Source organism: Diceros bicornis, chromosome 16, assembly GCF_020826845.1.
Source record: "Diceros bicornis minor isolate mBicDic1 chromosome 16, mDicBic1.mat.cur, whole genome shotgun sequence".
NCBI classification, from domain to species: Eukaryota; Metazoa; Chordata; class Mammalia; order Perissodactyla; family Rhinocerotidae; genus Diceros; species Diceros bicornis.
Genome location: NC_080755.1, coordinates 29,456,608 through 29,482,062, shown reverse-complemented (window position 1 = coordinate 29,482,062; position 25,455 = coordinate 29,456,608). Strand labels below are relative to the sequence as shown.

The following is a 25,455-nucleotide window of genomic DNA, read 5'->3' as shown; positions in this document are numbered from 1 at the left end:
GAGGCCAAGCGCAGCCTCAAAGCGGTCATTGTCGTCGGGCCGCCCCTCCCCCGCCCAGAGCGCATCTCCATGGCAACGCGGGGCTTCGCCTCCGCCCGCCTCCTGGGGCCCGCAGACCGGAAGCAGTCCGCGCCGGGGGCTTCTGGGAAACGGCTTGTGAGCGGCGTTTCTGCGTCTGCCGTGGACAGCGAAGCTGCTGCGGACCCTGAGCAGGAGGTTTGCGCCAGGGTGGGGGAAGGGCGTGAGGGGGACGCTGGGCTAGGGGCTGCGGCCCGCTTGGCGGGAGCCAGCAAAGAAGCCTGGCGGGACCTTCCTCGGCTCCCTGAGAGGCGCAGACAGGCCACGGTCTCCGCTCTCAGCAGTTGCAGGGCGGAGAGGGGTAGACGGAAGACCAGATCGGACTTTCGGCATCCTCGGAGAGTCCTCCATCCCGTGTGTCCTCCCTCGTCCTCGCCTTTCCCCTCCCCCACCGGTGGTTTTGTTCTATTTCGAGGCCCTGGCCTCTCGCGGAGGGTTCTGGGACTCGTTTCGGGCGGAGGTGGGAGGGGGCGGTCCTTGCGCGGGGCTTGCCGGGACTTGTAGTTCCCCCGGCCGCGGGCGGAAGTGCTGTGGCTCCGACGCCGTTGAGGCAGGGTGCCTTTGGTCGTCTGAAATCAGCCGCCGCGAGTGCCTGGAAGAGGGGCTGGAGGTCGTCGGGGCGGGGGCGGGCCTCGCAGCTGCGCTTTGCGGGAGTGAGGTGGGGTGATCTCCTGGCACCTCCTTCACGTCCCTCGAGCAAGCTGCCGAAAGAAATATAAAGGGAAGAGGAGAAATTTCTCTTCTATGGAATACTTGAGCCGTTGATAAGGTAGGGTCGAATAGGAACGAACGAATCTGTTGGCTGAACCGTATTTATGAGGCCACCACACTCCAAAGTATTTAATTAAACCTGTATGTTTTACCTGTCCTTTTCTGATTTCTAGTCTTGATAGGGTTACCAGAAGTTTTTTTTGAAATTACTGGTCTTCAGATTCTGGGCCCGGAATAGCTACATAATGGCTCATTCCTAATATGTGTTGTAAACAATAGCACGGGCATGACTGTGCAAATACTAAGGAAAGGAAGAAATAGCACAAGGTTTCCCTTCAGGTAGAAGCTGGGAAGACTGTGAGTCATCCAGTATAAGGACGAGATTCTGGGCCGCTGCAAAAAGTTAAGGTGTTAGGAGAGTGCCTTTTTTTCATAGAATTTGCTGTGATTAATGCCTGTCATTATAAATTTAAATGTAATTATGGTATGGTGGGTGACTGAATAATATTTGTATTTTATGGCACCTAGTGGTTAATTTTTTTCAATATTGTGCTGTTATTGAGCAAGTGAATTTTTTTAGCATATATTTCAAGTCCAGGGAGTTCATAAACATTTTAAAAATATTTCTTAACTCTTAAAAAAAACATTTTGTTAAAAGGAATTTTTTGTAAGCGGATAAAAAAAGCAGTGCCTGCTTTTGAGTTGACATAAATGTCTCAGGCAACACCCGTCCTGAATTGGAAATAATGTGTCCTAGGGTCAAATGCATTTAGAAAACATTGAGTTGGGCTGGTTCTTACTTGAATTCCTTTTATTATTGAAATAGGGTTTGTTGATTTTGTAGGTCATAGATTGGCAAACTTTTTCTCTAAAGGGCCAGATAATAAATATTAGGTTTTTCAGGCCATATTATGTCTGTCACAGCTACTGAACTCTGCCATTGTAGCATAAACTGTGAACAAATAAATTATTTGTGGACACAGACATTTTAATTTCATATTTTCACATCATGAAGTATTCTTTTGATTTTTTTCAACCATATAAAAATGTGAAAACTATTGTTGTTACAAGCGTTGCACGAATATGGGCAGTGGGCCAGATTTGGCCGTGAGCTCTAGTTTGCCAACTTCTGGTGTAGGTTATTAATTGGAATTTATAATCTGGTAAAAAAACAAATATTTTTACTTCCTTTATCAGTATATGTACAAATACTTAGGATATTTGGACATTTATTTTTTTTTTATTTCTTGTGTCTCAAGAGTGCTTGTGAAGAAAACGGAGTATTTCCCTGAGGCCTGTATCCTGCCTTGATTGTCTTTCCTTGAAGTATTATAAATCAGGATGTCTGCACAGTCAGTGGAAGAAGATTCAATACTTATCATCCCAACTCCAGATGAAGAGGAAAAAATTCTGAGAGTGAAGTTGGAAGAGGATCCCGATGGGGAAGAGGGATCAAGTATCCCCTGGAACCATCTGCCTGACCCAGAAGTTTTCCGACAGCGATTCAGGCAGTTTGGATACCAGGATTCACCTGGGCCCCGTGAAGCTGTGAGCCAGCTTCGAGAACTTTGCCGTCTATGGCTCAGGCCAGAGACACACACAAAAGAACAAATCTTGGAGCTGGTGGTGCTCGAGCAGTTTGTTGCCATCCTACCCAAGGAGCTACAGACTTGGGTTCGAGAGCATCATCCAGAGAATGGAGAGGAGGCCGTGACAGTGCTGGAGGATTTAGAGAGTGAACTAGATGACCCTGGACAGCCGGTGAGCCTGCTCGTGTCACTTTCCTGGGTCAGCAGCACTGGCATAGCAGTAGGCAAAGCTGAATTAATTCCATTCAACTAAGTTAGAATTATGTTTATGCCTCCCCTACCCCATTCCCGCACTGCTCCCATCATCTCTGCTCCTTTGCCATCTAACCCTCTGCAGTATATGTTTTGTATGGTTTCTGTTAGGTGTGTTTAGTTCTGATTCTCATCACATTCCTTTCTCAACTAAACCAAATATTATTATTTCCAGGTTTCTCTCCGTCGGCGAAAACGAGAAGTGCTAGTAGAGGAGATAGTGTCTCAAGACGAAGCTCAGGGATTACCAAGTTCTGAGCTTGATGCTGTGGAAAACCAGCTCAAGTGGGCATCCTGGGAGCTCCATTCCCTAAGGCACTGTGGTGAGGACCAGAACTCCATGGGCTAGAGGGTGGAAGAGAGTGTGGGTCTTTTGTCCAGAACTCTTCGCTTGTTTCAGTGCAGCGGGGTGTGGTGGGGGGCTGATCACCTTTACCTGGTTTCTTAGACATAAATACACAGTAGGATCTTGATTCTTTCCTTGTCACCATCATTGGTTTGCTGACCTCAGGTCTTTTATTCCTAGATTTTGCCATCATTAGCCTTTTCTTCCTTTTCACCTCTTTCTTGAAGACTTGCCCATTTCAGGCTGGCATTTGCCTTTCTTTGAGGCAACACCCACCTATTGACCACGTCCGTCTATTTTGTATGTGCTATTGCTTATTTGCTATCTGTTTCACATCTTTTCAGTCTCCTGCCTAATCCTGTTGGTACAATAAGCTTACCTGAAGCCTCTTCAAATCTGTTTTTGTTTGCCAGTTTATCAATGAAGTCTTTCTAAATTTTTAGCTGTTTTTGTTTTTTCCTTCAAATTCTGAGTCATTTTTTTTTAAGAAGCTTCTTTTCTAGAAATGATCTCTGGGCAAAACTCTTCACCTTCTCTAAGTATTTATGCAAAAATAGGCTCCCTAGCTATAATATGCTTTATAATTTTATTTATTTATTTTATCCCCAAAGCCCCAGTAGATAGTTGTATGTCATAGTTGCACATCCTTCTAGTTGCTGTACGTGGGACGCGGCCCCAGCATGGTGGGACAAGCGGTGTGTCGGTGCGCGCCCGGGATCCGAACCCAGGCCGCCAGCAGCGGAGTGCACGCACTTAACCGCTAAGCCTCGGGGCCAGCCCTATAATATGCTTTAAATACAGAAAAATTATACAAAAAGGTATAATTCTAATAACTCAGACTAGTCTTTCCCAGTATATTGGCAATTAATGCTGCATACTTATTTGTATACCTGCATACTTATTTGTATACCTTGATACAAGCTATGATATTCCTAAAACTGCTAGATTTGTTTTTCATATTTATATGAATTAAAATGAAATTTTTTTTTAATCAGAGATTTTTATTTATTTATTTTTTTTTGTGAGGAAGATCGGCCCTGAGCTGACATCTGCCAGTCCTCCTCTTTTTGCTGAGGAAGACTGGCCCTGGGCTAACATCTGTGCCCATCTTCCTCTGCTTTATATGGGACACCGCCACAGCATGGCTTAATAAGAGGTGCGTGGGTGCACGCCCGGGATCCGAACCAGCGAACCCTGGGCCACCGCAGTGGAGCGCGTGCACTTAACCACTTGCGCCACTGGGCCAGCCCCCTAAAATGAAATTTTGAGACTGCTTTGGCAGTCATTCCTTGAGGTAGTTGGAGATGACACTGGTGTGCCACAGAATGAGGTCTGAGCAGGTTTTCTTCCCATCTGAGGGGGACAGTGCTAGTGAATCAGAACTTCTGGGGTAGGGCTGAAGTCTGCTGAGAATCTGCAATTGTACATGTTTCCTGGGACATTTGTTCTGTACAATAAAGTTTGAGAACCTGTATAATTGGTCTTTGGAGGTGGCATTTTCTTGGGTAGAAAACTTATCCCCTACCTGAATTTTAGAATAATTTTCACCAGTTTTTAATTAGCCTCATTTCAGCAGTGTAATCTCTCCCACACGTGGGAGCTTACTACTTTCTGTGCCATTTGTCCCCACTTCACCTGCGCACTCATTCCTCTATTCTCAAGTCTCCAGGCCTCACTAGTACCCTCAACCCCTTTGGTCTCTGTCAGCCTTCTCTCCTGACTTTATGCCTTTTGTAATCATTTATTATAGACTTGCTCCCTATTTACCACTTTTCTGAGTGCTGCTGCTCTCCCTATAGTAACTGTCTTGACTCTTGAAGGCTTGACGTTTCAGGAAAATCTTAAGTGAGACTTGCTCATACTGCTGCCTGCAGGTGGGTGCTGGTACCTCATGTTGGTAATTCAGGCTTTTCTTTCACCAGACACATCTAACTGAGGCTTAGAAATAACAACTCCGCTCATCATGACAAATACCAAATAGGACAAGCTGCTTTTACAGGAAAACTTGCATTTATTAAGGGCATATTGAATTTGTAAATGTCATGTCCTAAATTAACACAGGATGCTCCCAGCTTATCTTCAGCCCCTGCTTGTCCAGTCTCCTGCTGTGTTCTGCTTTTAGTCTAATCTTGGCTGTGACCTGCTTGCTCATTTCAGAAACAGTCATTTTCTGACTGACTGCTTATTATTTACACCATTGTATTTTGAGGTAATTTATCCCTTTCTCAAAGCAAAAGAATATTATAATAATTTCCTAATGGCCAATTTTATTTTTCTTTTAACAAAGTTTCATATAGAGCTAGCTGCATTACTTTGTCTCCCTAAATAGTCTTATAATTGACCATCTTTCTGCCTTTTGTTTTCTGACCACCATTTATAACCCACCTGCCTGTGTTACCACTTTCATTCAGATTTAACCTTTTAATCCCTCGTTGTGTTATCGTGCCATTACCTCATTAGCCTCATTTTTTTTCTCTTGAGAGTAGGCAACCTTAACACCAGTTTTCAGAGTGCTGTTTATAGATATATGCGCAAGCTATTTATTTTTAGTTTATTTTTAAAAAATTTTTCCTTTAGGTTCTTTTCTCCCAGAATAGAAATGAGTGATATTTACATTTTCTGTTTATTTCAGATGATGATACTAGGACTGAAAATGGAGCACTAGCTCCAAAGCAAGAGATTCCTTCAGCAGGAGAATCTCATGAAGTTCCTGGCACTCTGAATATAGGTGTTCCTCAGATTTTTAAATATGGAGAAGCTTGTTTCCCCAAGGGCAGGTTTGAAAGAAAGAGAAATCCCTCTCGAAAGAAACAACATATATGTGATGAATGTGGAAAACACTTCAGTCAGGGCTCAGCCCTTATTCTTCATCAAAGAATCCACAGTGGGGAGAAACCCTACGGATGTGTTGAATGTGGGAAAGCATTCAGCAGAAGTTCCATCCTTGTGCAACACCAGAGAGTCCATACTGGAGAAAAACCTTACAAATGTCTTGAATGTGGAAAAGCCTTTAGCCAGAATTCTGGGCTTATTAATCATCAGAGAATCCATACTGGGGAGAAACCTTATGAATGTGTTCAGTGTGGGAAATCCTATAGTCAAAGTTCAAATCTTTTTAGACATCAGCGAAGACACAATGCAGAAAAACTTCTGAATGTTGTGAAAGTTTAAGAAATTGAAAAAAAAAAATCAGCACTCAGGTCTTTTTCTTCAGAAATGAAGACAAAAACATGAAATGATACATAATAGTTTTGTTTCCCTATAGACTGTTAGAAAATCCACTGGGAAATGTAGAAAACCTTCACCCACCATTATTATTTTATCTTGAAAGAAATGGTGTCATACCTGCCTAGAAACTGAAATTTTAAACTTAATTCAGGTGTTAATGCCTAAATCTTCCATGTGATGTTTATATTCTTATTATTTTTCCAAATAGTGAACTACCTGATTCTTTGTCCCTTTCTTACAAGTTTCCTTTTTAGACAGATACATTATTTCTGTGTTGATTATTGAAAGTTCTTTGCAAGAATACATTCCCTTCTGCGTTAAAAGGCAACATAGGAATTATAAAATCTGAAAAAGGAAACCATATTTTCAAAATTTACCCTTTGGTTTCCTTTTATCTGATTTGAATGTGCATTTCAGAAAACAGAACATAAAGGATGACCAAAAGCCTCAGAGTAAAATGAGCCTTAAAACTCAGATAAGAAGGATGATGATAAAACATCAAAAAGCAAATGGGCCACCTAGACGAGGGAGGATATACAAATGCTTTGATCCAAGAATTGAAATTTATCAATTATAATTACATTTATTATCTAAATGTAATTATCTGCCTGCAGGAAAACTCAAAAACAGCTTATCTGTAAATTGGAGGCTTTCCGCTAATGAAAATAATGTTCTCCCATGTATCATTAGAAAGTGGATGGTCTAAACCATAAACAATTGTAAACCATGAAAGTAGAAATTACCACACTGGGAAAGAATTTGTAGTGAATGGCAGTGTTGAAGGGCAAATGTAAACAAGAGTAATGGTCTGTCTTGGCTTTTAGAAAACACAAGAGACTTGAACTTGAAGATGGAATTCATTATTATTTATATGCCTTCGTTTTTGTTAAGGACAGTAAAATCCCTGACAGGTGGGCAACAAGTATCAGGTTTGCTGTTTTATTCCTTTGGTACAAAATGGTTGAACACCAGGCTAACAAAGCAGCCATGCATTTATTATTAAACATTTTCTACCGACAAGGCACTGTGCTAGGTACTGTAACCCTACCATAAGTAGGTAGGTATTTCTTCCACTGTAAATTATTGGGGGTTTGGTACAAAGCTGTTTCATGTGAGTTAGCTTCTTCCCCCTGTCAGAGCAGTCCTGGGGGAGATCACCTCTGAGATTCCCAGAGCCATAGTTCTCTTACCAGGGTGTTTTATTTGGGGGAAAGGAAGACTCAGCTCAAAGAGCTAGCCAGCTCTCCAGCAGTCTTCAGAGGTGAGTCCAATATACTCTCTCAGTTTGGAGGTTTGTGGGTCTTTTTAAAAAACTAATCAATCTCTAGTAGCATTGAGGTTGCACTTACAGGTTAAGTTGAATGGATTGTTTTATTTAAAAAATAAACAACTAGGTTATTAACAACTATTAACTATCAGAATTGATTGAACTTTTTTTTTTAACTTTAAATCTTAACACATTTTTAAAAATGTATAAAAGTAATACATTGTAGTAGTAGGATTATATACTCCTTGGCTGAGAATCCCAAGTACTGTGGTTCTACTGTTTGGTGGAAAACTCTGGAAGTTAAAATATAGACTATGAGAAAAGGCTTTTTTATAGTGGGTGTCACTGTGTGGAAAATGACCCATGTGAATAAAAGTATTTCATAATTCCAGAGATTTTGGTTGCATCTGGTGCTTGGATCAAAGTAAGAAATGGAAGGTGAGATTTGCATGAGCCTGTTAAAAAGCATAGTAATACATGCAAGGCCAGCTGGTGGAGAAGTGAGGCAGAATGGAGCTTGTTTGTAGATTTTCTGATAACAATTAATTATAAGAAATGTGCTTTATAGATTAAGATTTATTGAAGTATAAATATGTAGTAATGATATAATGTATTTTAAGTTATACAAGAAAATGTAGGGACTTTTGTTTGGGTCTTTTTCTCTGTGGCTGAGAGGAAACAAGTCAATGTACAATAAAGGTATAAATTCCTCTGCTCTAAGATAAAATGATCCTGAGTTGATTTATTTATAACTGGCTTCTTTCCAAGTAGGTTTTGAGGTGGCATATTTGGAATTCTTCTGCTGGGATGACAGAATTCTTGTATCAGAGTAGGTAAGAAGGGAGCAACCTCTCAGTGGCTAGAACATCACACTTTTTAAGATCTTGCATATTTCCTGTATACAAAGAAGCTTCCCTCTGGTAGATTTGTCATAAATGCCAAAGATGTTTGGTATAATGTGAGAGCTTAGAAAAATGTTGTATTAGAGTTGGCAAATATGTGTTTAGCTTGCCAGCTCTGATACGTGTGGGTTGTTTAGAAGAGATTCTGAGACTAAGGCAAGGCTCTTTGGGGAAAACGGGCTGGACCCAAAGACTGAGTGATGGTACACAGGAAAAGGAAGTAGTAGTCTGAACTTGCCATCTCTGGTCAGGCTAAGTCCCCACTAGACAAATTGATTTTAAATAGCTATTCAGTAATGATTTATGATTTCATCCTGACATTCATTTATACCCACACAGATGATCATAGTTAGCAATTCTGGGGGTTAGCCAGCCTTTGATGAAGTGGTGATCTGGCAGTTGCCAAGCAGTGGCATCTGTTTGGTTAGCAAATGAGCAGTCATTGTGAATGGCATGCAGACTGCTGATACCTGCCCAGTAGCCACTGAGTGTGTGCTCGTTACTGCTAAATTTTCTTCTGGTTTTCTTGGAGGTTAAGTTCCTCACATTCACACCCCGTTGGCACTTGATCATTTAGCAATATGTCTATCACATTTATGTAAGTTGAAGGGAGGGTTATATGTATTGAAATAATCTGCATGCCAGGCATTGGATTAGACCCTATACCTGTCTCACTTAGATTTGTAGACTAGGAGAGCAAGATTCAGAGATCGTGTGACTTGCATGTGGCCAATTAGAGCTAAAACTCAAATCTAGTTCTTTGAACTCCAGGGACATATAATTTTCACTATGCCATGAGTGATGGCTGTTAAACCTGATTGAAAAATTTTATGCTTTTTTATGGTTAACAGATGTGAAAGCTATTAAACGTGCTTATTTGTATTTTCTATAGTACAGAAATGTAAAATGAAAAAGGACATTCCTTTTCACAATCTTACTCAGAAGTAATAATTATTTGATTTGTTATTTTTCCAGACTTAGGCATATACATATTTAAACAAAATGTGTTCATAGCTGACACTTGTGGTCGCTGTATACAGGCACTGTTAGAAGCGCTTTACCAGGGATTAACTCTTAATCCTCACAGCAACTGTATGAGGTAGGTACCTAGCCCCATTTTACATGTACTGCACTAAAACTTCCTCTCCTCCCTCCCACTTGGATGTAGACATTGTTTTTCATGGCTACATACATATTCCATTGCATGAATATAGTAATTTATTTAACCAATCCCTTATTGATAGATAATTAAGTTCTTTCCCATTTTTTATTCGGGATAAAGGTATAGGTAACATCCTTGTACATGTATTTTGCTACCTATCTGGGTATTTCTGTAGGATAAATAGCTAGAAGTGGATTTATTGGGTCAGAGAATGTGCACATTTAACATTTAGAGAAATACCACCCAAAAGGTTGTACCAGTTTACAACTCCATCAACAGTAAGAGTGCCTGTTTGCCTACTTTCCCACCAACTTTGAATCCTTAAATATTTTTGCCAGTCTGATAGGCAAAATTTTTCTTTTCTTTGGTTATTAATAAGGAGGAACATCTTTTCATATGTTTAGTGGCTATTTGCATTTCCTGTTGTGAATTCTGTTTCCCCACCTTTTTTTTTAATTATGAAAGTATAAATGACTACCTTTTCATTGTACAGAACTTAAATGAAACATAAGTATAAAAGCAGAGAGACCCTTTTCTCCAGTGCTTCCAATCACATTCCACTGCCCACAGTTTAGTGTACGTCCATCTAGTCTCCTTTCCATACATTTCCATATGAATATATGTACACATATAAATGCTATTTTTACATAAATAGGATCATATGTATTCTGCAGCTTGCTTTTTTTGTCTCAAAACCTGAGTTCTTTAAATTTCTTGAATGGTCGAATAGGATTCAATACTATGAAGATGCCCTTATTTAACTATTCCCTTATTTTTTTTCTCTTGCTATTACATTGCCAAAGTAAATATCTTTTTCATATATCTTTGTGTATGTGTGTGAATATGTGACTGTTTCTTGATGGAGTCGTATAAGGTGGATTGTTGGGTCAAAGAGTGTGCTCTCTGATAGACCCACCTTAGCCTTCCCCAAAACCTTTATAACTATATTTTCACCAAATGTATGGAAAGTGCTCATTTCCCCATGTAGCCTTATCTACACTTGATAGTTTTTATCTGATGGGCAAAAAAGAAAAAATCCTTATTTTGCATTTTCCTGATTAATGGTGAGGTTGAGGTTATTTTCATATGTCTATTGGCCATTTATAGTTTTTCCATGGATTGTTTGTATCCTTTACCTGCTTTTCTGTTGGGTTACGTGTGGCTATATGTTGTTTTTGTTTGTTCAGCATCTCTTTCCCCATCTTCTGGTAACAGAACCCTTATTTATTGTGAGGAACCCATTCCCTGTGACTTAGGTGAGTATATGACCAGGCCTGGCCTTCCTGAGTCCTGCAGCTCCCTAGCCACAGTGATTAAAGAATGGGATGTAACTCAAGCCAGGCTAAAGAGAGCCGTCAACAGAACTTCTGCTGGAACTATTGGAAAGAAGGCTCTATGGAGATCCCATGAACTAAGGACTGTGTAAAGCTGAATTTGTACCATTTGGAGAGAGTCTGTCTCAGGAGCAACTCAGAGGCTAGCAGAAAGGAAAGAGAATTAAGTTCTGATGTCATTATCCTGGAGGCCCTAGATCCAGCTGTGCCTAAAGCGTGCCCTACCTCCGGACTTTAAAGTTTTGTGAGCCAATAAAGTCCCTTTCATTGTTTAAGATAATTGAATTGGGTTTCTGTCCTGATTAATATAGGTTATTTGTATTTTCTTATTGATTTGTAGAAAACCTTTGTAATTTTAAATTCTAAACTTATACTTTATGTGCTATATAGGTTAATAAAATTAGCATGGCCTTCCATGATTTGGCCTCTGTAAACCTCTGCCATTTGTTACTTGACTCTGTAAACCACACGCATACGCTTTACATTCCAACAATAACTGAACATTGGTGTTGGGAATGTCTGTGGATGAAGAGCTTTTCACATAATTGCGTCTTTGGCATTTCTGTTCCCGTCCTTACTACAGATTCATTAACCTGGGACTCTGAGACTGGGGATTACACTGCTGAGTCTATGCTGCACCCACCTCCAACCACTGCTCTTGAGGCATTCCCCTCAAGCCTCCCCTATATGTGACCCTTGGAGCCCCTCTCCATGACCTCCATCCGCCCTCCAATGTGGTTCTCTGGGGGCTTCATTTTATTCTCAAGCCTGTGGATTTGAAGTTGCTCAGGCCCAAGACTGTTTTGGGGTTTATATCTATTCCTTGTGTGTGTGGAAACTACACATAGCGGTGGAAAAAATAAAAGCATATTGTATGTCATATGATGAGTGGTAAGGAGAAAATAAATTGAGAAAGGGATACAAAACATCAAGGAGGAAAGGTATTGCAATTGAGATAGGCTGTCCAGGGGAGATTTCTCTGAGAAAGTGAAATTTGAAAAAGATATGAATGAGTGTAAGGAAGCAAGCCACGAGACTGGAAGAAGGATGTTCCAGGCACGGGAACAGCAAGTGCAAAGAACTTGATGTGGGAGCAATGCCTGATTTGTTCAAGAAACAGCAAGGAAGCTAGTGTGGCTAGAGCAGAATGAACATGGAAAGTAGTGGATGAAACCTGCGAGATAAATGGGCTGAGTGTGGAGGGCAGGGCCAGGCCAGATCATGGAAGACCCTGTTAGCCATTGGTATGAGTATGACTTTTACTTTGAATGAAATGAGTAAGGAGTGACCTGACTAGGTGCTGAGACTACAACAAAGTGTCTAGCTATCTTGTTTCTTTAAATTCTTAAAAATGTTTCTTTACATATTTTCTTTATGAAGGTAATGTAATAATAGGAAAAATTTAGAAATAAAACTCACCCAGAAAGTCACCCATGAGTCCACAATTCTAATCACATCCCATTAACATTTTGATGTTCTCTATACACCTATTACAGGTTCTCTATATACCTATCCCCATCTATACCTATTACACTGTTATTTACAACAGAATAAAGATATGTATTTGGAAATTAGTAAACTAAGTGTGCATATCTTGGTTTGTTAATCTTATATGCCTTCTTTCCTCTTAACTTTGGCTCAACTGTGCTTCTACCTGAGGCTAACCTCTTCACTGGATCTAAGCTGTCCTCTCACACCTACTCAAAGGCATACTCCATTAATCCTCACCTCTTGCATTATCAATTTTTCCTCTCCTGGATTTTTTTAACTAGCATGCAAATATGCTTTTTTTTTAATCACAGAGAAAGTCCTTTAGACCAAGATGACCAGATCTAACAGGCCTAAACAAAAAATATCAGACAAAATATATCAAACAGAAGCAAAGGATGGGAGAGATGGGACCCCTGAGAGATGGGAAACAAAGTTCTCATCTCAGTTTACTACCTGGAGATAATTTCTAGGCCATGGCACAGGCAGGGAGAACTAAAGCTGAGCCTTGCAGTCTCCTAAGTTGGGAAGATGAAGTCCTGGGAGGCCAAGGTGGCTAGCTTTTGCAGGGCAGCATACAGTCATGCACCAGATAACGTTTTGGTCAATGATGGACCGCATATATAACAGTGGTCTCATAAGATTAGTACCATGTAGCCTAGATGTGTAGTAGGCTATACCATCTAGGTTTGTGTAAGCACACTATGATGTTTGCACAACAAAATTGCCTGATGCATTTTTCAGAACGTATCCCTGTTAAGTGACGCATGACTGTACTAGAGAGGAGAAAACTAAATAGAACACTGGAGATTTGCAAAGAGTCCCTCCTCAGTATTCAGTTGAATACTGACGAGCACACGTGTGTAAGGAAACTACCTGAAGTGGGCGAAAGAACCATCCAAAAGGATTAGAGGGAAAAAAATCAGTGGAACTCACAAAGGGCCAGTAGTACTATCAGCCAGAGAGAAAAGCTCATAATTCACAGGGCATCAGTTAGCACAGTGGTTCTCAAACAAGGGCAATTTTGTCCATTGCCCACCACCCCCCCCCGCCCCCAAGACATTTGGCAACATCTGGAGACACTTTTGGTTGTCACAAGCAGAGGAGGTGGGCTTTACTGGCATCTGGAAGATAGAGGCCAGAGATACTGCTAAATATCCTGCATTGCATAACGAGTTACCCAGCCCCAAATATCAATAGTGCTGAGGTTGAGAAACTCTGGGTTAGGGTAGTAGGAAGGTTCTCCTTAGTGGGGAAAAAAGCTCTAGACTAAACACTGCCTAAAAGACACTTACCAGCCAGACCTGAGAGGATAAAACTGTGTCCAAGTAATTTAAACACATCGCAGAACAAAGCTCAAGAATATATATATTAAAAATATCCAGCATTCAACAAGACTACAATACACAATGTCTGGCATCCGATCAAAAATTACAAGTCATGCAAAGCAGCAGGAAAATACAACCCATAATAAGAAAATCACTCAATCAAATTGACCCAGAAATGACAAAGAATTAGTAGACAAGCACATTAAAACAATTATTATAACTGTATTCCATATGATCAGGAAGCTAATGGAAAAATTGAACATGTTTAGTAAAGACATGAAAGGCATAAAAAAGCAACCAAATTATAGAGATGAAAACTACAATGTCTGAGTTTTGTAAAAAATGCAATGATGGGATTAATTGTAGACTAAACATAATAGAAGAAAAGAAGAAAAAAATTATGGTAGATAAGACATAGCAATAGAAACTATCCAAATTGAAAAACAGAAACAAACACACTGAGAGAAAAAGAATAGAGCGTCAACAAGCTGTGGTACCACTTCAAGCAGCCTAATTTGTGTAATTGTAGTTGGAGTCTCTGAAGGTGAGAAGAAAGAGGAGGAATACAAAAATATTTGAAAAAATAATCCATGGGATGCAGTACTTACAGGGAAATTTACAGCAAAAAAACACTTTTATTAGGAAAAAAAGGCTCAATTGAATTACCTCAGCTTCCGCCCTAAGAAACTAGAATAAGAACAAATTAAACCCAAAGTAAAGAGAAGATTGGAAATCAACAAAATGGAAAACACAAAAACAAGAGAGAAAAATCAATTTCTATACTCTAAATCAAAAGCTAACTTTTTTAAAAGATTAGTAAAATCAATGAACTTCTAGCCAGATTGATCAGGGAAAAAATATTTGAAGATACAAATCATATCAAGAATGAAAAGTGTGACATTACTGTATATTATACATAATCTTATCCACATAAAGAGTTCTAACCAAGTTTGCTAACCTCCATGTTGCTGATTCCAATACTCATTTATTAGACTTAATATTGCTTGAGGCATCAGCAGTATTTTGCACACTTGGCATCTTTTCATTTGGCTTCAAGAACAACACTCGGGTTTTTCTCTACCTCATGGGATGTTTCTTCTTAGTCTCAATGCTGGTATTTCCTCATCTTGCTGGACTTTTATATATTGGAATATCTAAGGGCTTAGTGTTCAGATCTCTTCTCTTTTCTACCTACATTCACTTCCCAGGTGATCTCATCTGGTCTTACGTCTTTAAATAGTATCTACAACTTAGGAGTTATAATAGTATATATATGTTAGATATATAATATAATATATAATATTATATATATAACTAATTACATAGATCTGTATCTCATGCTAGACCTCTTCTCTGAACTACAGGCTCAGCTATCCCTTTGCCTACCAGACATCTCCACTTGGTTGCCTACTTTAGTCTGGGTTCCTAAGAAAACAGAGCGTAAGATAAAATCTTATTGCTAATACGTCATTGGCATGATGCAATCCCAGAAAAGGATGACTGAGGATAAGTGGGAGGTGAAGCAAGGAAGGAGAGAGAACAAATACAAGTAGTTGTTACCGAGCTGTCTATAGCTTCTAAAGAAGGACAGCTGTTCACTTAGTCTCACTATCTTCAGAGCGCAAGTGGTATGAATTAACTCATCTCACCTCACCATGGGGTAGGAGGAGGGAGAAGACTTCAGACTCCCCTCTCCCTCTGGTCAGTTTCCACCACAGAGCATCAACTCCTTTACACTTGCAGGTGGCACTATTCAGCCTGTCCAGCAGCAACCAATAGAAAGTCAGGCTCCAAGACAACACAACAGCACAGGAGGGGTGGCAGGCCAGAGATCAAGTGGGAGTCAGTTGCTCCCTCTACCTGCAGCCTTGTGGGCCTCTAACCTCAGGGGCAGATGGTACAGACAATCTTCTCAGAGGGTCATCAGTATCATAGAGCAGAAACCCTGACCCTGCAAACAGGCGGAGGCTTATAAACTGGGCTTGGAACAATGACTAATCAGGTACCTAACATGCTTCAAAACAAACATTTAATTTCTCCCTGAACATCTTCTTCTTACAGTCTTCTTCATCTTACAAAGTGGCAATTTTGTCTCTCTGCTTGCTTAGGGCAATAGTCCCCCTGCTTCCCTGTTTGCCCTCCTTCACTTAGTTCTCAGTGCAGCAGCCAGGTTACGGAAGTCAGACTATGTCACTTTGCTCAAAATCCTCTTCCATCTTGCTCCATTTAAATGTCAAAGGGGCATTGTGTCTGCAAATTACTCTTAAACAATTCAGAATATATACATATATATATCTGGGTAGATAAGCAGATAGAGTAGATAGAGATACTCTGTCTAGATAGAGTAGAGATAGTAGATAGAGAATTATAAAGCAAATGTGATAAAATGTTAACATTTGGGGACTTTGGGTGAAGGGTATGCAGGAATTCTTTGTACTGTTCTTGCAATTTTTCTATAACTTTGAGATTATGTCAAAATTCAAAGTTAAAGAAAACTTAATGGCCCAGAAAGGCAGAGAGTGAATTACTACAGGAAAATCAGGGTAAGTGTGGTTATTGAGAAAACTTGGGGCAGGGAGGGGAGGAGGGAATATCAAAAAAGCAATTATAAATATCCACTATAGCCACAATTTAAAATGATGATGTAGAGCTATGTTTATGGACTTGTAAAATGTTTATAACAACAATGGGGAAAAATTTAGTTTACTATTATCAATATAATTTTTGGAAGGAAAGTACACAAATACGTAGAATGGCACACATCAAAATATTATGTTTGCTAAGTAGGCTTCTAAAGACAAGTGACTTTAATCTTTTTTCTTTTACATATTACCAAATTTTTTTACAATAAGATAAGAGCACATTTATAATCAGCAAAAAAATCAATAAAAGTTAAAAAAAAAAAGAATTCTCATTTAGATCAGGGGTTAGCAAACATTTTCTGTCAAGCACCAGATAGTAAATATATTTAGCTTTGCAGGCCATACAGTTGCAACCAGTCAACTCTGCCATAGTAGCAGAAAGCAGCCTTAGATAACACACAAACAAATAGGCGTGTCTGTGTTCCATGAAAACTTTGTTTACAAAAATAGGTGGCTGGCTGGCGTTCCTTCAGTAATTTGCTGACCCCTGATTTAGATGAATACTTTTTCCAATAAAGCATGGCTTACAGGGAAGGAATGTTCTCATTCCTATGGAGCTTCCTATGGGGCCCCCTGGACCAGCTGACAGTCTGGGAATTCCACTGGCACAATGTAATTAACTATATCATTGAGTAAGCAGACTAAATGGAATTCAACGAAAACATTTAAAACAAGTTTATAAACAAATAACAAACATCTTGTCTAGGGAAGTGTAATGTAAGTGATAAATATTCATTTTGTGATATTGTAGATAGATACAGTCTGCCAGAGATGTGGATCCCAAATGTTGGCAAGAGATTCCTTTTAATGTGCCCTAGAGGCTCAGCTGCAGCTCCCTGACAGCTGGAGTGATCAAAGGCCTGAAGGGTGTCCTAGGGAGATGTGGAGAGATGAGCATGCCAAAATCCTTGGGAAAGCCAGGCTCTTCCTGGTCTTGTTCTAGGGAAGAAATCTTGCTCTGTAAGGAGCATAATCCACAGTTCTATAACATTAGTTGGGTAGTGTACCATCTTTTCCTATTACCTTGAAAAGATTTTGTAAGATTGGTTTCTTTCTTTAATGTCCAGAAGTATTCCCTGAGATATCTGGCCTGGAATATTCTTTATGGGAAAAATTTTTAACCACAAATAATTTCCTCAGTAGACCCAGAACTATTCAGATATTATATTTCTTCTTGTGTTAATTTTGGATAAGTTTTCAAATTTTTTAGATAAAATTATTAATCATATCTTTCATATTATATCTGTAATGGCTGTAGGATCTGTGCTGATGGCCACTTTTGCATTCCTTACATTGACAAATTCTCTCTTTTATTTCTTGATCAGTTTTGCTGGAGGATTATCAATATTATTCTTTTAAAAAATGAACTTTTGGCTTTCTTTTTTTTAAATTTTTTTTTTTTTTCCCCTAAAGCCCCAAGCGATAGTTGTAAGTCATAGTTGCACATTCTTCTAGTTGCTGTATGTGGGATGCGGCCTCAGCATGGCCGGAGAAGCAGTGCGTCTGTGCGCGCCCGGGATCCGAACCCGGGCAGCCTGCATCGGAGCGCACCACTTAACCACTAAGCCACGGGGCCGGCCCGGCTTTCTTTTTTTTTAATGCTTGTTTTCTGTTTCATTAATTCATGTTCTACTGTTTCCTTCTACATTTTTTTTTTTTTAAGAAACTTTATTTTCTATTTTCTATTTAAGAGACTGTGGAAGAGCAGCTTCAGACTACTCAGTGGTAGTTCCTACGCCCTTCAGTGGGAGCTGCGGACCAGTCTTCAGTGGCAGGCTGAGCACTCCAATCTTCAGTAGGAAACTGCTGAATGGGCACAGAGAGCACCTGCATGACTTCAGACCAGTCTGTGACCTCAGGTTGAGGAGCAGTAAATTCAGGAGCTGGAGCAGTCCTTTCACTCTGAAATTCCTCCTTGGTCACAGCCTTTCTAGCAATGGGCTGCTCTTCCTCTTCAGTCTCTTCGGATCTCAGTAGAAATAAAGACCAAGCATGACCTCCCACGGATATTCACAGGAGATGGTGCCACATATGCGCAGAACATCCTGGGCCAGAATCTACTACATCAGATCCACTGAATGAGCTCTCTTGTTGCACAGGGCGGCAATGTCTACATAGTGCAGAGGAGAGTCTGTGTTACACAGAGCAATGGTAGGCAGGTTAACATTAGATGCCTCTGTAAGAGGCTGGTGGTCAGCCGTAAGATCAGTAACCACCGGAAGTCTCAGCTCCCGGAAGACTGCCTGGATGTGGTTAGTGAAGTTTCCAGGAGTGAAGCGGGCAGCAATGAGTGGCTCTAGTGGCAGCAGCAAACTTCACCACAGCTTGCTGGTCAGTATTGCTGGAGAATATGACACTGACATCAGCCAGGTATGGCAACAATGGCCTGAGCTGCCAGCAGAAGCTTCTCCCAAGTTCTCTTTCAGATTTATGATATAGATGCCATCACTTTTCCTTTTATAGATGTACTCTTTCATTTTGAAGTCAAGGTTGGTGCCACCTAAGTGGGTTCCTGTTGCAAGGAATTTGAGGACACCCTCCTCCTTCATTTGTGAGACATCAAGGGCTCTGGACATTGTGCAAGTTTCCCTTTAAGTTACAACGGGAACCCAGAACAATGTGGTATGGACCCCTCCATGGGTAGCATGAAAAAGCTCTACTTTCTTGAGATTTACTTGCTTTTCTTTTCTAACTTCTTGCAATGGATACTTAGATTACTGAATTTTAGCCTTTTATTTTCTAATACATGCATCGAATGCTATAAATTTCTCTCTTTTTTTTTTTATTTATTTTTCCCCCAAAGCCCCAGTAGATAGTTGTATGTCATAGCTGCACATCCTTCTAGTTGCTGTATGTGGGACGCAGCCCCAGCATGGCTGGAGAAGCAGTGTGTTGGTGCGCACCCAGGATCTGAACCCTGGCCGCCAGTAGTGGAGCCCCCGCACCCAACCGCTAAGCCACAGGGCCGGCCCTATAAATTTCTCTTTAATCAGGGCTTTAGCTGTATTCCACAATTTTCACTATTATCCGGATTAAAATATATTCTAATTTCCTTTGTGCTTGCTTCTGTTAACCATGGGTGATTTAAATTGTCTTTGTTAATTTCCAAACCCTTGGGAATTTTTTTTAGTGTGTGTGCTATTGATTTCTAGCTAATTTCATCATTGTCTAAAATCATATGATAAATCTGTGCTGTCCACTATGGTAACCACTAAAAAGTTGTGGCTATTTAAGTTAATTCAATTGAATAAAATGTAGTTCATCAGTCACACTAGCCACATTTTAAGTGCTCAATAGACACATTTAGCTAGTGACTCCTGTGTTGACTACGGTGACTACGGTATTGAACAATACAGACAGAACACAGAAAGTTCTATTGTGAAAGTTCTATTGTGACAGCACTATTCTAAATGATTTCAATTGGATGAAATTTGTTGAGGCTTGCTTTACGAACGAGCGCATGGTCAATTTTCGTAAATGTTCTCTGTACACTTAAAAAGAATAAGTTTTCTGCCATTGTTGGTTGCACTGTTATCTATATGTCAATTAGGTCATTTTGTTAATCCTATTTTAGTCCACATATACTATATTCTTAGACATTTTTTCTGCTTCTCTTTTACTGACAGAGTTGTGTAGAAGTTTCCCACTAAGATTGTATATTTATCTTTTTTATTTTAGTTTGGTCAATTTTTGCTTTATATACTTTGAAGCAAAATTATTAGATGTATACACTTTTAGAATATTTATATTTTCTTGGCAAATTGATTCCTTTATCAATAGAAATGTCCCATTTTATCTCTAGCAAGACTTTTGCTTTACAGTCTACTTTTTGTCTGATATTGGTACAACTGTTAACAGGTTTCTTTTGATTGGTATTTGAATGGAGTATCTTTTTTTAATTTTAAATTTCCTGGGTCTTTGTAGTTATAGTGTGTTTTGAGTAAGTACCATATGATTAATTTTTTTATATTTTTTATTTTTTGTGAGGAAGATTAGCCCTGAGCTAACATCTGTTGCCAATCCTCCTTTTTGCTGAGGAAGATTGGCCCTGAGCTAACATCTGTGTTCATCTTCCTCTATTTCATGTAGGACGCCTGCCACAGCATAGCCTGATAAGTGGTGCGTAGGTCCACGCCCAGGATCCAAATCTGCGAATCCCAGGCCGTCAAAGCTGAACGTGCGAATCCAACCACTACACCACCGGGCTGGCCCCCCATATGATTAATTTTTAAAAATTCTAGTCAAGGGCCGGCCCCGTGGCTTAGCGGTTGAGTACGTGCGCTCTGCTGCTGGCAGCCCGGGTTCGATCCCGGGCGCGCACAGACGCACCGCTTCCCCGGCCATGCTGAGGCCGCATCCCACATACAGCAACTGGAAGGATGTGCAGCTATGACATACAACTATCTACTGGGGCTTTGGGGGAAAAAAAAAAAATTTTTTTTAAAAATTCTAGTCAAGAATCTTTGTCTTGTATTACATATAATATAATTATTGATGTATTTGAGTTTACATTTACCATATTCCTATTTGTTGTCTTTGTCTTGCCTGTTCTATGTTCTTTTTCTCTTTTTTTTTTTTAAAGATTTTATTTATTTATTTTTTCCCCCAAAGCCCCAGCAGATAGTTGTATGTCATAGCTGCACATCCCTCTAGTTGCTGTATGTGGGACGCGGCCCCAGCATGGCCGGAGAAGCGGTGCGTCGGTGCACGCCCGGGATCCGAACCCGGGCCGCCAGCAGCGGAGCGCGCGCACTCAACCGCTAAGCCACCGGGCCGGCCCCTTCTCTTTTAGATTAATCAATAATTTTTATTACTTCATTTTACTTTCTGTTAACTTACTAGTTATACTCTTTTACTCTAGAGATTACAACATGTATCCTTGGTTTATTAGAATCTGATATAAATTAGTACTTCTACAACTTCCCTGAGAATGTACTTAGGTGCTGATTTTAGGCATTATTATCTTGTCTCCCAGACAATATTCATTTAGATTTACTTTTAGATTTACACTTCCTACGGCTCTTCATTTCTTCTTAAACTTGTTTTTCAGCCCAGAATCATTTTCCTTATGCCTTAAGAACTCCTTTTAGTATTTAATTTAGTTTGAGTCTGTGAACAATGAATTCTCTCGTTTTTGTTTGTCAGGAAAATGTCTTTACATTGCCTTTACTTTTGAAAGCTATACCTCCAAGATATTATATTATCTTCTGGCTTTATACTGAGAAGTTAAATCTCAGTCTTACTTGTTGCTTCCTTGCATATGATGGTTTTTTTTTTTTCCTGTTTTTAAGATTTTCTCTTTTTCTTTGATTATGTTAGATACTACGATGTCCCCAGGTGTAGTTTTCTTTATATTTATTCTGCATGGTGTTTGTAATGCTCCTTTACTATATGACTTGATATTATTAATGAGTGTTGGAAAATTCTTGACCACTCTTTCTTTAAATATAGCCTGTGTCTCATAATCTCTTATCTCATTTTGAGACTCGAATTATGTGTATGTTAGACCTTTTTACCTATCATATATGATTCCTATGCTGTCTTCTGCATTTTCTATAATTTTTTTCCTCCATGCTTCAGCCTTGGTATTTTTTACTTATGTATCTTTCAGTTTACCAATCCCCATTTCAGTGTATCCAATCTGCTGGTAATGCTATCTGTTGAGTTCTCAATTACAACTATAGTTTTCAGTTGTAGAATTTCCATTTGAATAGTTTTCATAGATTCTAGGTTTCTGGTAAAATCTATTCATATTTGTCATCTATTTTGTTAAGCATATTAATCAGTTATTTTAAAGTCCATGTCTGATAACTCTGATATCTGCATCACTTGTGATTATATTTCTAAACATATGTGCTTTCTCTTGGTTGTGGTACTTTCTTTGCATATTAACTTTTTTAATTGAGATATAACTCACATGCCATAAAATTCACCATTTTAAAGGGTCTAATCCAGTGGTTTTTAATATACTCACAAAGTTGTGCAGCCATCACCATTATCTAGTAACAGAACATTCCCAGCACCCCAAAAAGATACTCCATACCCACTAGCACTCAAACAGCCAAACTGTTTTTCAAGTGGCTGCACCATTTTACATTCCCGGCAGCAATGTGTGAAGGCTCCGGTTTCTCCACATCCTGGTCAACACTTGTTACTGTCAGACTTTTTGATTATAGCTATCATAATGGGTGTGAAGTGGTATGTCACTTTTTTGTCAAATTGATTTGCATTTCCCTAATGATTAATGATATTGCACATCTTTTCATGTGCTTATTGGCTATTTCTATATCGTTTTTGGAGAAATGTCTATTCAAATCTTTTGCCCGTTTTTAAGTAGGATTATATTATTTGTCATTATATTGTTGAGTTGTAAGAGTTCTTTATATATTTTTAATACTGACTGTTATCAGACAAGTGATTTGCAAATATTTTATGCCACTCTTTGGGTTGTCTTTTTACTTTCTTCATAGTGCCTTTGAAGCACATAAGTTTTAAATTTTGATAAAGTCTAATTCATCTATTTTTTCTTTGGTTGCTGGTGCTTTTGCTGTCCTATCCCTAATCCAAGGTCACAAAGATTTACACCTATATTTTCTTCTAAGAGCTTTATAGTTATATTTCTTACATTTAGGTCTTTGATTCATTTTAAGTTAATTTTTTAACACAGTGTGAGGTAGAGGTCCAACTTCATTCTTTTCCGTATTCAGTTGTCCCAGCACCATTTGTTGAAAAGACTATTATTTCCCCCATTGATTTGTCTTGGCATTCTTGTTGAAAATCAATTGACCAAAAGTGTAATTTGAAATTGGGAAGTATGAGCTCTCCAATTTTATTCTTTTTTCCAAAATTGTTTTGGCTATTCTGGTCCCTTACATCTCCATATGAATTTTAGGATTATCTTGTCAATTTCTGAAAAAAATGTCAGCTGGGATTTTATTGGAATTGCATTGAATCTGTTGGTCAATTTGGGGAGTTGCAATCTTAACAATATTATATCTTCCAATCCATAAATACGTGATGTCTTTCTATTAATTTATGTCCAATTTCTTTCAACTATATTTTATAGTTTTGAGAATATAGGTTTTGAACTTTTTTGTTAAATTTATTCCTATTTTTTTCTTTTTGATGCTACAGCAAAAGGAATTGTTTTCTTAATTTCATTTTCAGATAGTTCATTGCTATGAGTAGAAATACAATTGATTTTTGTATATTGATCTACATATATTATGTGGAATTCTTCCATAAGGAAGATTTGTCTCTTCTCCCATATTTATTTATATCACTATGGACTCACATATATTTATTTGGCATTCAGAGCTCTTTCAGGTTGGCTCCTATTTTCCTTTGATATGCCCCCATTATTTTGTTTTTTGAGCTCTTGCTTATTTCTTGGTACTACAAGATGCTCCAGGATCCTCTTGTATTTTCCTTGCCCTAGTTCCAGAATGAGCCATTTCTCAAAGGAGCCCTGGTTCCTTTTATTTGTAGAGTGGTATTTACAAACCACGATCTGGGTATGCTCATTGATACTGAAGTGTCACTGCCTCGGGGTCCTCTCAGAAAACAGAGCTAGGTAATATATGTACGTATACTAACCCACGCATACACATGTTCTATAATTGTTTCTGTATCTATCCTTCTGTGTGAGTGTGTGGGTGTATGAGTTCATGTTGATGTCTATGACTCTAATGATTTTAGTAATTTTTTTTTTTTTTTTGGTGAGGAAGACTGGCCCTGAGCTAACATCTGTGCCCATCTTCCTCTATTTTGTATGTGGGACGCCACCATAGCATGGCTTGATGAGTGGTGCATTGGTCTGTGCCCGGGATCCGAACCTGTAGACCCTAGGCTGCTGAAGTGGAGTGCGCAAACTTAACCACTATGTCACCAGGCCGGCCCCTGATTCTAGGAATTTTTGATTGAATATTGGATATTGTGCATGAAAAGTTAGTCTCTGCATAGGTTGTCATCCTCCAGAGAGGATTCACCCTACCTTCTCTTCTAACTGGCAAGTAGATTAGGAGGAGATAATTTAATTCACTAAAAGGCTGACCTGACTTGAGACTGTGTTCCAGACTTTTTTTAGACTTGGTCCACAAAAGTTTCATTCTCACTCCTAGGGTATAGCCTTTTAATGTTTACACTGAGATTGTGGGGTGTTTATAAGAGCACCTCATACTTGGCATGTTCTGTACTCTAATTTTTATTCCTTATTACAATGAATCTGCTGAGAGTTCCACTTAACCTTCCAGTGTCCTTTGGCTAGATTTCTTGGCCTTTTGCCTTGCCAGTTTAAGAATCAGTAATTGTCTGGGGGAATCAACTGGCATAAAATGTCAGGCCAAATATTCTGCATTTCCCTTCCTGTTTTACTCTGTACACTATATTATTCTTTGAATTTTACAATAAGTAGTGTTACTTTTGTAACTCATTTCTAAGACCTAGTGAGCAAATGCACTTAGAAAACTGAAGGAGAGTGAGGAGTGTAGGATGGCAAGGTGTTTGGTAGTGCAATTCACCAGGATAGGGAATTCAGAAGGAAGATATCATGCGTGTGTGTGTTAAGTTCATGAATTTGAACCTGTAGGACACTAGACTAAAATGTGTAGTAAGCAGTTAGTTCTTAAAATTTATTCTTAGGAGAGATGGCTAAACTTCAGATGTAAATTTCTTCATCCTATTTTTCTTCCTCACTTTTTATATTCCCTAAAGAATAGTCAATAACTGATTGTACACTTTTCTCCCTATTCACTTCTCAACCTATCATCATGTTAATGCCTTTTAGCTCCTCTACTTCTGGACCTCATGATTTTATTTGCAGATTTCCAAAATAGTTTTCCTGTCTGCTGTCTCTTTCCCCCTTTTAATCTTAGAAGAGTCTAAGATTAAGCAGGAAGCTTCCTTAAAGCAGGAAGATGATCATACCATTCCCTGGTTCAAAGACCCTAATAGTTTTCCATTACTTTGAGAACAAAACGCAGAAATGCGAAATCTACTCCAATCATACCTAGTACTTTTCTGTTTTACAGATGATACTAAACTCCAGAAAGCTGAAGTGCCTGCTTGTTTAACATCACACTCCTTAACAGTTTATTCTACTTAATTTTTATTTCCACCTTGTTCTTGCT

General features: G+C 39.2%; 1 protein-coding gene across 3 annotated transcripts; it reads left to right on the top strand.

The window, feature by feature from the left end:
* The first annotated feature begins 136 nt into the window (after positions 1-136).
* Positions 137-11,288, top strand: ZNF24 (zinc finger protein 24). 3 transcript variants are annotated; one of them, XR_009222435.1, is made up of 5 exons: positions 438-847; positions 2,049-2,550; positions 2,806-2,953; positions 5,609-9,472; positions 10,751-11,288. XR_009222435.1 is itself a non-coding variant. In XM_058556991.1 (4 exons), the coding sequence occupies exons 2-4, from the start codon at positions 2,131-2,133 to the stop codon at positions 6,145-6,147; spliced, it is 1,107 nt and encodes a 368-aa protein (XP_058412974.1). In that variant the 5' UTR covers positions 137-216; positions 2,049-2,130; the 3' UTR covers positions 6,148-11,288. The 3 variants fall into 3 exon arrangements, 2 of the variants coding, with proteins under 2 accessions (XP_058412974.1, XP_058412972.1); XM_058556991.1 differs by lacking the exon at positions 438-847 and adding an exon at positions 137-216 and having other exon boundaries at positions 5,609-11,288; XM_058556989.1 differs by having other exon boundaries at positions 5,609-11,288.
* The last annotated feature ends 14,167 nt before the right edge of the window (positions 11,289-25,455 follow it).